Below are 14,721 nucleotides of genomic sequence, written 5' to 3' on the forward strand. Positions count from 1 at the left end.
TACCGTGACCCTTCCTAAAGCGCTCCACTCATAGCAGTCGGGCGATAATCTACACCCTAGAAATAACACCGGTAAAGTGAAGCGGCAATGCGAATGCCAAAGCGCCTCACGATAACAAAATATAGGCTCAGCAAAGCTGGGAAGTTGGTAGTTGGAAGTTGAATATTTTGAAGCATGCGCCTGATTGAGACCGCCTTGGAATCGACCGTCTTTGTAAATCTCCATACACAGGCGTTGTAATTCTTTACCGCCATCACAAAAAACGTCCGCCGCGGTCGCGGTATAAGCCCCATTCTCTTGCTCAGCAGCATTATTGCCCTAGCCACTAAGCCACCACGGCGGGTAGCAAGCCAGTTTTTAAAGTGGAGCTTTCTTTGGCTCTTCTCTCTGCTGTCCGGGCCGGTGCTGCTGCTGCTGCTGCTGGCATTCTTGTCGGGCGCGCTGCTTTGTTTTATCTTACGCCAGTTAGCCCTGGCATCCGCGTATCGCGCCCGCGGAGACGGGGAAGCGAATCGCGGAGGGACGGCCGGAGACGTTACAGCTGATAACGCTGCCTCCCGGTACCGCGCCCGAGGGGCCGGCCGGTGGCTCCATAGCGCCAGAGATAAGCCCCTTTTACTGAGTATATCACGTTATCTGCACTTGGAGCTAGCGAAGTCTTCGCCAGGGAGATTGAGATGGTGAATGTCTCTCATTACATCTGGTATATCTCGACGCACTCCCCACTACGCACCGCTCTTTAAAATCAGCTACTACGCCAAGCACAATGAACGCTAAAAAATGCCACGCAAGTTCATTTAAACCCAGTTTTGCAAAGGAGAAAGCTTCGTGTTACGTCGATTTCGACCTATGCGTTGGCTCCGCCAATTGTTTTCCTTCCGAAGCATCGGCGAAACTTTCTGAACGATACTTACGACGGAAGTGACCAGAGCATATTGTTGGAGCGCTTATGAAACGCAGCAGAACTGCCTATAATAGAGCCCGCCAAACCAATCACGCAGCAGAGTGAGAAATACGTGTAAACTTCGCCAAGCTGCGCGCGAGTAAAAACAGAGAACTGTATTTAAACTGCCGAAGCAACGGCACGGATTATGCAACAATGTTACCAATGCCACAAATAAACTAATTATCGTTAATAAGGACGCGGTCTATGCGAAACGCGCGTTCGTTGTTTGGTGGACGAAACTAATCGCAATGTCGTATTATCAAGCACTGTCTAAATCCCTGGTTGAAGCATACTACAGTCAAACCCGATTATAATAAAACCGGATAGAGCGAATTACGCTATATATCAAACAAAAGAAAATCTGTTACGAAAATGCATACGAAGCACATTCATTATAACGAAGTTCACATCGGATATATCGAACTCGGCGCGCCTACAATTGCCACCGAAATGCATGGCCTCGGAGCGGCGATTGCGATGCTCATTGGCCACGATTGAGATGTTGAGCCTCGCATGGACCGACATGATGCCCGACACATTTCGTGACTGTTTCCGACGCACGGGATTCACGACGGAGCTCATCTAGCCAGCGAGTACGGACTAAGACGGCATCATCGGCGAACTGCGCGAAGAGCTCGCCAACTTTCCAGATGCTGTGCCGAAAGGAGTGTCCTCAGAGGATTTCCTGAGTGTTGACGACGATGTTGCCGCCACTGTGAGCCCCTCGAGCGCCCACACCGCCACCGATGTAATGGCAGCTGGTGCTGCTGAAAGCATTGAAGAGACTGATGATGTCACAACATAACGCCGTCCGACGCTTTATGAAGCGCTTTTGTCAGTCGATGTTCTCCGCCAATATTGCTTAGATATTAAAGCACACCGACTTGAACTGGTGCAAACGATGTCTCATGTAGAGAATGCGGTGGTAGTTCGTGCGGCCAAAACGAAAGTGAAAACAAAAATCACCCCTTTCTTGCGAAGTAGGCAGTTAAGGCGGAAAGTAGCTTGATTGCATGCAATAAATGGGTTACTTTGTGTAAGGTATGGCCTACTTTATGTGTTTGTTTCGTTAGGGGGGAATGACAAGGGGGCGGGGGGGGGGGGGGCGTATTGCGAACTCGCAACAAAAAAAAATCGTTATACACGGGTTCGGCTATATCGAATTATTGGATATATCGAAACTAATCGCGGCGCACATTACAGTTCGCTATACCCGGGTTTGACTGTATATAGTCGCATGAGCGGAAACTTACTTTCAAATAACACACAAACCCGACGTAGAATCCCTTCGTGGATGCTGTAATTGGCGGCTACAGTTGATGTGCAGCGAGTGCGCAGCCAATGCTTCCCCGGGCGCAACGACAAAGCACGGACCCAGAACCACGCCTGCCGGTATACCTACGCGAATTAGAGACTTTTACGGTCGAATAAGTTCCCGCAATCATCATTCTTACGGTCACCGTAGAGCGCATTTAGTGCTTCTCAATTGCTATTGGCGCTTGATCACTTCATCGCTTAAGCGTCATTGCTTAAATGGCTTAATCGCGGGAGGACGCTGGATTAGGCCGACCTTGGCGATTTTGTTACTCAAATTTCAGCGTGGAAAATTACACAGCGCACAAAAGAACGGAACTACAGGAAAAGGCTTGTTTTCTAGTTTCCTGTGACAGACATGGTCGCCAGATTTGCTATGAATAACAACTTCGACGACTTTTCATTTAGTTTGGTTATATTTTTTTTGCTTTTTTTGTTTGTTTCTTGAAATGATCTGAAGTTTAACTATCATAGCGATTGAGTGTCTCAACGCAGCCAATGACGCATTTTTGTGCAAGTACAGGCCATTATACTGTTTGCGTTGGAGTACTTAGCGAAGAATTCTAACGCATTTTACCTGGAACGCCTAATCCGTGTGACAGTGAAGTATACTGGGATAGCATCCTCAGTCACACAAATGAGAGGACGTAACATCGACAAAATCTGAAAGTGCTCTAAGTGGGCTCGCAGAGCTTTCTTTATTATTATTGTTACGGCAGGGGACCAACAAATTTTGCTCTACCGCTGGTGGCGTGCCGAGATAGCGCGGTGGTAGCGCATTGGAATGCCACTGGGGGGATCCGAGTTCAGATCTCATCGGACCCCACATCTTTTTACTCACACTTACAGCGGCGACGATTTGCTTGACCGGACTACAACAACAACAACAACGACGACGACGACGGTTTTTCGCAGAATGGGGCAGTTACGGCTTTCAGCTTAGAATGATGGTTTCCCAATTTCTCGAGCCCTGGTATTCGAGCCCATACACCTTTCTCCCGAAGAGAGAAGCACAACCACTTGGGCACATAGAAGACATGTCCGTCGGATCAGAAGCTCACGGGATTGTCCACATAACTAGGCAAAGTCATCTACTGTGTGCAAATTACGAGTTAACGAGAGCACGTAGAGTGGCCAACCAATCTTGCTGATCGCCTAGCCGCTCATCGGAATTTCGAGCTGACAAAACTTAATCGCGGAACTACTCTCGTCCAGGTTGCCACTTGGAACACTATTTCGATCACAGGTTAGGCACATTTATAAACTGTATACATTCCTGTAATACATACGAGTTCATGCGTTTCAATCTCATCGGTCATAGGGTGTGACGTGAAACTGATTTTTAAAAGTCCGTTGAAGAATGTGCCAGATAAAATGTGGCACGTCAGCAGTCAATAAACGCATGTTCAGTTGCGTCCGTTACATTGCGAAGGCGACAGTTAAGATACGAGAGGGATATTCCTCGCTGTTGAAGCCACGCACAGGCGGGTAAAAAATCCATGTGTTCTTTGAAAAGGAATTTTTTCCCACCAAAAGACACCAGCATTCACCTAACTATGCGAAGCATATCCTGATAGGTTCAGCGGTGAAACGCGTACCGTAAATCGAGGGCAGAAAAACAGGGCTAGTTACGTCATTTCCAAGCTATTCCCTTGTAGACTTGCCCCGCACGCACATGTTTTTTTTTTTTTTTTTTTTTCTGGTAACGGTTGTATCTGAACAGGAATCTTTCCGATTTCGGCTCCTCAGCACGTTTTACAGCAAAGCTGTAAACTGCTACCCTAGTGGCTCAATTGTGTCAAGAGTACGCGTACCAAAACGCGGACGTTTCGCAGAGGAGGACCAGGCACACAAAAACTTCACGCGGCTTTCTTTAAGCAGCCATTCAAGCGATGTACGTAATACATAAAACCTGCCAACCTCTGTAGTACCTTCGAAGTCTAATTTTGTATACCACGCCTATGCTGACAACGTCGTGTTTACCGTAATTACCCGATTCTAACGCGCCCCCGATTCTAACGCGCACCCGATTTTCCCGGCAACAAAAGCGAAAAAACTTGCACCTCTGATTGTAACGCGCACGGAAATTTGTGAGCAAGAAAAACGAATGCGAGAGAAAAGGGCGATTTATTTCTCGAAGTAATCTCACTCATCTCACACCTCGTCGCTCTCGGCTGACCACAACATCTCGTCCTTGGTGCCGTCAAGCGCGTTCGCGATGCCACACTTCATAACGGACGTTCAACCATATTCGATGGGATCGCGGCCCACGCCTCGTACGCCCATCCTGCGAGCTTCTCCAGAGGTCACGCTTCAGCCGACCGCTCGTTTTGAACGCGTGAGAGCCGCTGCTGCCATTGCTGTTATCAAGCGCGCAAGTGGAACGATTTGACGATTTCTGTGAACGCCAATAGAAAAGCCTAAGCGCCTATGCTACCATACCTATGCTTCCAGCGTCCGAAAAATCGTTGATAAAAGCTTTGGCGCCTGCTTGAGATGGCGATGGTGATGGGCGGGACGAAATTTCCGTTGTTTCGGCAGTTTCGGTTTCGTATCCGATTCTAACGCGCATGCGATTTTTTGACCTATTTTTCCGGAAAAAAAAGTGCGCGTTAGAATCGGGTAATTACGGTATGCACGGGAAGACTCGCTTCTTGTTTGATAATCGCTCGTCCAATCGTGCTGGCTATCAACTAATGTGTACGATCCTGAAGAGGCTGTACGCCTCCTTGGTTGTAGGCAATGTCAATAATACAAGGCCTGCGACTTTACCACGCAGATTTTGCGTGGTCACTCGGCGCCAATCAATGCCATGGCCGTGGACGCAGACGGTGTGTACGTGTTCACCGGTGGTGGCGACGGTGTGATCCGCAGCTGGCACGTACGAAGCGGCGAGTGCCTGCGCGTGCTCACTGGCCACCAAGGTCCCATCGTTTGCCTGCTCGTGAGTAGACTCTGCCCCGTACGCGCGAAAAAGAGAAAGAGATGGCCTAAGTGTGCTTTTCGGACCGTCGTCTCCGACAGGTTAAGTGCATTTGCATGAACGCTCTCTGCTCTTGCTGGTAAAGAACTCGGGGAATTCGTGAAGGATGTGGGGAACTTACCGTTGCTTGAATTGAGGCCGCTGAAATGATTGGCAGTGTCAGCCTTATACGCGTGCTACTTGCAACGTGTTGAAATGGTACCTGTCACATTCCTGAATTCTGAGAGGGGAGAAGAAGTGAGTGTCTTGAGTGCGACTATTCGCTGTCATGCACTAGCAGTGAACGATCAGTACTCTTTCGACACCCTTTCAGTGACCCGGAGCGTTTACGAACGTAAGCACTATACGTCAGTGTCAGGAATATTGACCACTGAACGCGTTTGCCCCTGATTTCCACCATATCCCAAGCACAGTTTTATTTACCATGTGGCCTCCATTTACACAAGGGTGACCTGTGGCTAAGCCTAGAATAAAACAAAAGGGCCGGTCTACCCAATTCAGTCAGTTGCAAAATTGCTTTTAGCCCTGCCTTAGGGCGCCAATAAAATCTGCATACAGCCGCAAATAAATTAGGACAGATATTTTTATGCAATCCTAAGAGGTGCTTTCTGTTGTTGTGTTTGTCATTGGTGGTGGGCGCGTTGATTTCCCATTCAAGAGGTGAGGTGAGTTATTCTCCTCAAGACTGAACACATAAGCGTTTGGCCCTTTAGACGCGTATGGCCCTTTGGCCCTTTAGGCAAGGGCCAAATGTAGACGCAAGCCCGATTTTGGCCCCCGCATGCAGCGCTGCGATCAATCGTGCATGAGCTTGCAGGTGAACTGGGTGCTTCTTTGATTTTATGCATACCATCACCATCGGACGCCATCTCCAGTTGAGAGAAATGACCTGTGAAGGGGTCCTCTTTGCTTCCCAGAAAGCATAAAATATGCTTTTTGAGACGGCATGGTTGATTATGCCTCAATATTTCAGATCAGCCCTGGATTGTGCGCTGACGTCAGGGATAATATTCCACAGAGACCAAAGCCTGTATTTTACGCAGTTGAGGACAGAATGCTCGGAGACATACACGCTGCAGCGGGCTTCTTCTAGGCATGGTTCTAGCCCCAATGGTCTGGATGACAATGTCCGTGGAAAGCTATAGCATGAAAGTGTTCGTTAAACGTTCCCGTTTCTTCATTGCTCCAGACAAAAAATTATTGCCGCAGCAATATTGTACGAGATGAAGCTTGGCGGCTGATGAAAAACCAAGGCAAGGAGAAAATAGAAACGACTTCTGTCATGCACACAGCGCTAAATATTCTCAGTAAGAATCGCTTCAGGCTACCAGCCCGGCTGACACCAGAAGGAGGCGGCAGTAAAACTGCACCAACGTAATAGGAGACGTCATGACAGCATGGTGACAATACTGCTCAGCGACAAAACAGCATGCGACGAAACGACACAGCGACAAAACAACATGACGTCAAAACAGTGCGGACATGAGCTATGCCCAAAAGGCAATTATGTACTATTTTAACCAGTTTACAAACATTTTTATCTTTTTGTATACTTTTCTGAGTTTCTCATTACATTTTTTTCTTAATTTGTTTTTTTATTTTTTGACCTATAAAAAAAAGATTGTGATTTTGTCGCATTGAGGCACATTTTTCACGAAGGATTAGGCAAACGAAAATTTTGCTCTTTTTCCTCCTCTTCTGTTTGGTTTCCACTATTGCACTATGGATGTAGTGCACAAGGCTTCTTTAGACTGCACAGAAAAAAGCTGCAGACGACATTACGTTCCGGTCTTAAGATGTGCGACGGGATAGGATTACTTCGATGTCGAGAGAACGTTTTGGAACGAAGTCGCTGCGTTAATTATTTAATCTTTCAAGCACTGAGCTTTTCAAACAAGTTATTCGAAATAATGGCAAAATAATAAAATAAGAAGCTCTAATGAGTTTTCCCCACAATATTGAAATTGTTGTTAACTACCAGCTTGGCCTGCAGAATAGTAGTTACAACCGTTCCGGCCACAATACCTTTTACTTATTTTTTTCTTAGCTTTACAACAGCCTGTTTTATTTTCCACTTATATAAAAACACACCACTCTTTGTTTTTGCGACACTGTGTTCGAATATAATACCACTAAAACGTTTCCACCCAAGCCAATTGATGACGAAAGTAAAGCGAGCGGACGGTGTAATGGCGGCCCATCACGACACAGACGGCCTTGATATGAGCCGCATAGACCCTAGCGCCAGATTGCTTTCTAGTTTATTTAGTAGGAAACTCTATGCGAGCTATTTCGGGCCTTTTGGAAGAGCGCCCCTGGTGTTATTATGATACTTTCTGTCGTCTTACCGTTATGTTGCTGTGCTGTTATCGCATGTTGTCTTCACAGCAATGCCGTACCGTTTTGACGTGTGTTTTCCTGTCATGCCCCTCGATTATGCCGCGTACAAAAACAAAGCACTGCCCCAGGGCTGATGAGCCTGTTCTCTTATTCCCAAGTTAGGCTGACGCGGATGTCCGTCCTGGCTTGATGAAGAATTTGCGCACTCTGAATGGCCGGTGTTAGTCTGCTTGACGCGATTAACTCGACGCGTCACTGCGTCTGTGCTTCCCAAGACGGCTACCATAAGCATCAGTATAATGCTTGTAGCTCAAGTAGTAGTAAAATCATTTGCTTGAGCCGGTTATTAAAGTTCATCGCCTGAGTTTTTATGTTGGTCTCAAGTTGGTTGGTCTTCCACCAACCATTCATCCCTGAGCGCCCTTAGTATCAGATAGAGCAATACAGCGGTTGTAAATATGATAGCCTGTGACATCCACCGCTATCGTGGACGTCCACCGCTGTCGTGGAGGAATGTACGGGTATGACAATAGTTTATTGTTAAGGAGTCTGGAAAGCTCCTCATTTGGAAGGGCAGTCAGGCAAGGAGACACAACCGTCCTGTATCATTTGCCGCCTCTCTGAGGGTATGTTTAGGAAAATTAATTTGACTCTCCCAGTACACGGCGGCAGGAACCGGCGCAGCACCGGCGCTTGCGTAGGAAACAGACCGAAGTCATTCGAAAGCGTAAGGCGGTAGTGGATCGCGAAGCCAATGGGGTGAAGCGGAGACCGGACGAAGCTGTTCGAGAACACAATGCATTCAATAGGTCCCCCTTTCGTTGGCTCAAGCCAAGGAATGGCCGTTCTGTAGAGGATGCGTGCTAGATTCGTAGACCCAGAGTCCGTGGACACCGGTTTAGGATCTCAGACCTATAAATGCCCTATTTGTATGGCGGAAGACTTAAGGGCTCAATCTACGAAAAAAAGAAAAAACGTTGTTGTCGTCGTTGTTGTCAGGCCACGAGGCCGCGGCTGTAAAAAGTAAATAATAAACACATTTGAGTTCATATGGAATTTTGACCGGTTCTTCAGAGCAAGAATCGAGTGCATTACCACTGCTCTAAATGCGTACGAACGGCACGAACATCTGCGCCGCTATGCGCACTCCCCACACCTCCTCGTCAGCTCCTTTCCTACTCGCCACTACCGCTCACACTTCTTGGCTTAGCATTTTCCTCCTCCTCACTTTGCTGCGTGCATATTTCAGCGACGCCCGGCACGGCTGGAATTCAAGCTTAAACAGCTCCGCTGTTAAAAATGTATGAAATCCTTACCACAAAATCACGAAAAGCCTGTGCAAAATTTTGGTTAACTCCTCAGAACAGGACGCCTGTACGGTGCCCACATGTGCGAGTATGCTGTTTTGATGGTGACATTTTTTCATTGCGCCTTTTTTTCTCGGGTGCTGTTTTGTTGTCGTGCTGTTATTACGTCGATTGTTATGTCGATGCCATCTTGTCACCGCCCCCTTGGGAGGTGGTAGCTGGGCTGGTAGTCTCGAGTAATTTCTCCGGGGAACATTTTACGATGTGTTCTTCTTGCCAGGATTTTTTATCAGGCTCCAAGGTTCCTCTCATTCAATACCGCTGCGACATTATGTTTCTTGATCGCAGCTATCCAGCAAGGGTTGTTATGTCGGTGCTGCCCACAGCGGGCTGTTTGGTCTTTTATCATTTTGTCGCTGCTTCGCTCTGCATATAACTTATGACTGCTGCTAACACGCCACGCCAACGTAGCATTGGAACTTAGGCAAATTAGGTGATTCCGCACGGCGGTGCAACTTGATATGACTGGGCCATTATGTGCTTCACATGCCTTGAGAGACACGCGGGAATATGTTCTGATTTTTAAAGCGAAAGCCTCATTGGAAGGTGACCTTGAATGACCTTGACAAAAATCGTCCCAAAGTCGTCCCAAATCTTGAGGACGCAAAACGTACAAAAAAATTACGCCCACCTCCCCTCGCGGGAACCCTGGTGTGATGCAACGCATCTCATGGGGGTTCCATTGGCGTTTTCCATCGTATTGATTACGCTTATAGCAGGGATTCTCACGCGAAGGGGAGGTGGGCGTAATTTTCCATTTTCACCATGCAATGCACATGCAGTACACGTATGCTCAGGTACGGTGTTTATTGCAGACGAGAATGAGTGCCTTGTGGTCCGTAAAGTGCACAGTTAGGGGCTCGACGATTGCATTAAGCAATCGTCGAGTACTGCGAGAGAGTGCAAGCGTAACGCGGACAACCGTCGACTGAGACCGTCGGAGCGCGGCATGCCGCTTTATATTCACAGCGCCCGAAGGAGAGGAGAGCGCGGAGAGAAAGAGTACTGCACATGCGCAGCGCGCGCAGCACCGAGCGCAGCGCCGCCCACCGGCGCCTAGCAACGGAGTGAGAGCGCGCTGCGCCAACCCGCAGCTGTTTGGGAGAGAGTGTTCGCTATCGGAGAGAGGAGAGGAGGAGAGGCGCAGCTGTGCGGACAACGCCGGACAGACGCAGGAAGGACAGAGGGGCGAGCATGAGATGCGTTGCATCTAAAAGCCCGATCTTCCTCTCGAATGACTGCTGGAACGACAGCCTTGCCGGTGTCTTCCTGTTGGGGCACGTGCACGTTCCCGTTTTTCACCTCGGCTGCTTCCTTCTGCGAGCACGCGCATCGCTGTCTAGACTTCTGCCGCATTTTGCACGAGCAGGCTTCACGCGGTTTGGATGTCAAAAGAACTGTGCATCTTGTATGCGCTCTGAAAACTGTGAGGGCGCTAAACGTATAAAAAAATACCGCGTGACCCAAAGAGGCCTGGCAGTGTATTCGTGTCAAGGCTTTCGCGTTCGCGTCTCTTAGGCGATAGATAAGAACACCTGGTAGATTTCAGTTTGTGGCTTCAGGGCGCATCGTGAGGATGTTGGGGTCATGTAAAAAATAAAATATTCCACTTCATAAGAATTGCGGATTTCATTTTTCGTTAGAGCTATGCGTTCCAAAAAGTTGGTCCATATCGCGCGTTTGTGGTGCCGTGACGTAGTATGGGCTAACAGGCTAATATTTTGGCAGCGAACTTAGGCGACACATGTCTCGCCTGGTGCTCTATTTGTAAAACGCGCGCTAGCTATTATCTCGCCCACCTTTTGTCATGCAAACTTATACGTTCGAAGGCAGAGCTAAAAAAGGTTTGTCAATAAATTTTGTTCGATGTTTCTGTCTTGATGAATTCTCCCGCACGATGTCCGTCTGGTCATATAAACGAAAGGCAAAACTCCAGCCGAGTTACATTTCTAAGTTATTCGATCACCGAATGTCTACTTTACATCTGGTGCCTTGTGGATTCGTGCGTCCTATAACGAAAGCGATCCCCTGCCTGTGCAGACACACAGCAAGATGCTGTACTCCGGCAGTTCGGACAACACCGCGCGGGCCTGGGTCATGGAGTTTGGCGAGTGCACGCGTGTCTACAGGGGCCACCAGCACACCGTCGACTGCCTGTGCTACCACGACAGAATGCGTGCGTCTCCTCATGAATATTTTTACATTTTTTTTTGTTTGATTTTAGCGGCTGGCACTGCATCTTTTCACGCCTGTGAGGTTCCCGAACGAAAACAGTCACGTTCAAATCTGTGAGGAACGTTTCCATGCAAGCACGCCCATGATGAGGGTTAGGCCATTTCATGAAGGCATTGAATGAGCGGCTGAGCGTGATCCAAAAGCAAGTTCCTTAACAGCACTTTAAGAAAAAAATTCGCGGGGGTTCTTGCTCGTCAACACAAAGTTATTATGTTTACAGGAATTTCCCTCAAAGCTGAGGGTAAACGAAATGGTAGTCCTACTGTAGCATAACCTCATAAAAGCACGTCAAAGTGCAAAAATGTACTCTCAGAGACGTGATGTCGGTGTCTGTGTGCATCAGGGTGCCTCGAAGATGTTAACTCACGTTACTGCAAAACATGAAGCGATAACATACAGAACCCCGACCACTCCAACGCACGATGACAGGTCAGTTACGTCGTCGACAGAGTGTATCGTCTTCTTTGGTCGGTGCCTGCTGTGCTTCCCGAGAACTTCTGCCTTGACGCAGCCCACGTGACTCCAAGCGTGGTCCCCACGTCCCATTGTTGGATCAAGCGTGCGTCCTCCTTTCTATGTCTCTTCCTCGCTTTGCCTGGGCACGTTTGGGCGTAAAGTTTCCCCCACTATCAAGGATACGTATGTACGAACCGCTTCCCTCCCCCCTCTCCCCAGCAACACTTGGAACTTTCGCAAGATCACGGTACTCAGCATTTGTCCAGCCAACCTTAAAAAGGGCCATAAAGACAAAGTACTACCTTGTTCAGCTTTGACTAGCCTTTGGTAACTCACTCAGCTCTATTGGATTTACAAAATCCGCTTTTCTTTTCACCGGAAAAACGCAAGAAATATTTACGACTTTCCAATTTTGCGCTAACGATGTCACAGGGACAGAGTCGCGGCAGCAGGGACGCAATTGAGGGAAACACTATAAACATATCTATCAGAGTGCTAGCATTCAAGTTATGCGATCAAACCGATCTACAGGCCCCACTAAAATCGACTAGTCAGGTTTTCGGCGGTGCCTTTGGTAGGCGGCACAAACAAAGATCCTGTGGCGTTATACCTCGCCAGAAGGTCACTGGGGCGCCGCCACTGCTTTATCTGTTTTGTTTAATATCAAGACTATTTGTGTGAGGTTTCCGATAGAATTGGTGTCATTGTTATCGGGACTAACAGGGTTTTCGATTAACGAAACTTGTGTTTTGTCTCCATGGTCCCATCAAGCACATAAAGGCTTGCAGCGTACCCATAGTAAGCGTGTTTCGACCCCCAAACGGACAATAGAAATTATCCTCTACGGTTTGCGGAGGCCACTATCGGTGGCAACTAAATCACGGCGGAGGAATGTTTTGCCCGTTTCTTTTTAAATGCTAATTCTTATCTTTCTTTGGAAGACTCCCAACAAGTTTCGCGTCAAACTGTCGCAAGCGCTTCGTTTTCACGATGATTGGAATGTTGCCCTAAGGGAATTTTCGTTTCCCCTCGCAATTCAGAACACAAAGCGGGGATTGAACGTCGTAAGCATGTTGTAGGATCAAGGATAACAGCGACCTCTTGAGCAAACAAGCGATTTCGCTCACGTCAAACCGATCGGTTTCTGAACAGCTGAAACGCTGTGCTGTCCAGTCTGACTGTGCAAACAGAACGCGGCGTCGCTTTCTATCGGGATCATTGTCCCCTTACCGTGAAGTGCGGCATAGCCGTTGAAGTTTTTGTGAACCTTGCCAAACTGGGAGGAGTGCCCAAAACGTTCACAAAAGCGATGTAGTAATAAAAGGCGGCATGGCTGCGCTATCCTCTCTGGAGATGGAGGAAAACGTAACCGCCAAACGTTTCGTAAGGAGTCAGGGGAAATTGTCCATTCGCACCGGCTACTACGAATCAGCGTGTCACCAGGCAACATTGATGGGCCATACGCACTCACAACGTGTGCTATTCCTTAGGAAAGTTTCAAGAAATGAAAGACATTATTTCTTTCTCCTAGCTACTATAGAAACTGCGGGGGTATAGTACCTTCTTCGCGACGGATGAGTTATTTGCCAGTTGTTTTTTTTTTCAATACCGTTATTTCCTTTTTCGGTCACACTAATAGTTTCAGAAAGTTCTGCGTGAAGCCTATAACTGATGATACATATTCACATTCACAGTGTTGTAATGTCATTTGCAATACGGCACACAAAGCCGAACATGAACTGTATCCTGTATCCTGTGTTGGATGCTGCAGTTGTATCCTTTACCATTTAAAAGTGGTATTTGGCGATGGGATGCGATAGCCAACGTCGGTTTGAATGACTCTTCCAGGTAACACTGTTCCTCCCTACCGACCGCTTCCTCTATTACACGCTGGTGTTTCCGCCGCACACAAGGCATAACACGTTGTCGAAGGAACATGTAGCGCGCGACCTCGACGAGAAATATTTAATAGAGTTCCCAATTCCACCCTTAAGCGTCCCTTAAGCGTCTCTTAAGCTTGTTTGTACATGCTTGACAGAGAATAACAGAACGGGACGCAAGAACAATTGGCAAGACAAGGTGCTGACTAGCAACATCAAGGTTTATTTCATCGTAACGGAATATATACCCTCGAAGAAGGAAAACGCAGAGAGAAGGAACAGATAAAGATAAAGAGATTGTGAAGAACTTATATTTACATACATATACACGCGCGAAGAAAGTTGTCACCGGTCAAGATAATCATGCTCCTTTTGTAGCAAATCAATAGATGGCTTGCTGACGGATGAATCCTTTCGCGTGTGGATCCCGTGCGCCTCGAAGATCTCTCTGGCGCACTGATCTTTGTATTTTCGAAGCACACGTGTCTGGTCGAATTTCGGTGTGCACTTGCACTTGGCGCAATGTACGGCGAGATTGCTGCCTGTTCCTTTCTTGTAAGTGCCTGCATGTTCCCGCAGTCGGTCATTCAAACAACGTCCTGTGTGACCCGTGTAGGACCTCCCGTACTCCACGAATGACTTGTAAAGTTTTTTTTCGAGCAACGGGGAAGGAACTACCGCGAGATCTTGCTCAAAAAAACATGGCAAGCCATTCGTGGAGTGCAAGTTAGGCGTCGTTTACGACATTCCGCTGCCGTGCGGGAGGTCCTACACGGGTCAAACATGACTTTGTTGAATGACCGGCTGCGGGAACATGCAGACACTTACAAGAAAGGAACCGGCAGCAATCTCGCCGTACATTGCGCCAAGTGCAAGTGCACACCGAAATTCGACCAGACACGTGTGCTTCGAAAATACAAAGATCAGTGCGCCAGAGAGATCTCCGAGGTGCACGTGACCCACACGCGAAAGGATTCATCCGTCAGCAAGCCATCTATTGATTTCCTACAAAAGGAGCATGATTATTTTGACCGATGACAAATTTCTTCGCGCGCGTCTATGTATGTAAATATAAGTTCTTCACAAATCTCTTTATCTTTATCTGTTCCTTCTCTCTGCGTTTTCCTTCTTCGGGGGTATATATTCCGCCACGATGAAATAAACCTTGTTGTTGCTAGTCAGCGCCTTGTCTTGTCAATC

The 14,721-nt window shown here is 47.7% G+C and overlaps 1 protein-coding gene and 1 pseudogene across 3 annotated transcripts in view; one reads left to right on the top strand and one right to left on the bottom strand.

Annotated features, from left to right (window-relative positions):
* Positions 1-14,721, top strand: part of LOC144156054 (uncharacterized) — a 187,576-nt gene that overhangs the window by 95,821 nt on the left and 77,034 nt on the right. For all 3 annotated transcript variants that reach the window (XM_077687835.1, XM_077687836.1, XM_077687837.1), the window contains exons 5-6: positions 5,040-5,204; positions 10,991-11,126. In XM_077687835.1, the coding sequence (XP_077543961.1) occupies positions 5,040-5,204; positions 10,991-11,126 (301 nt within the window). The remainder of the gene's footprint in view (positions 1-5,039; positions 5,205-10,990; positions 11,127-14,721) is intronic.
* LOC144143028 (peptidyl-prolyl cis-trans isomerase pseudogene) overlaps positions 11,231-14,721 on the bottom strand; it is a 5,341-nt pseudogene continuing 1,850 nt past the window's right edge.

This window comes from Haemaphysalis longicornis, unplaced genomic scaffold, assembly GCF_048455015.1.
Source record: "Haemaphysalis longicornis isolate Haplotype H1 unplaced genomic scaffold, Haemaphysalis longicornis Haplotype H1 scaffold_1, whole genome shotgun sequence".
NCBI lineage: Eukaryota > Metazoa > Arthropoda > Arachnida > Ixodida > Ixodidae > Haemaphysalis > Haemaphysalis longicornis.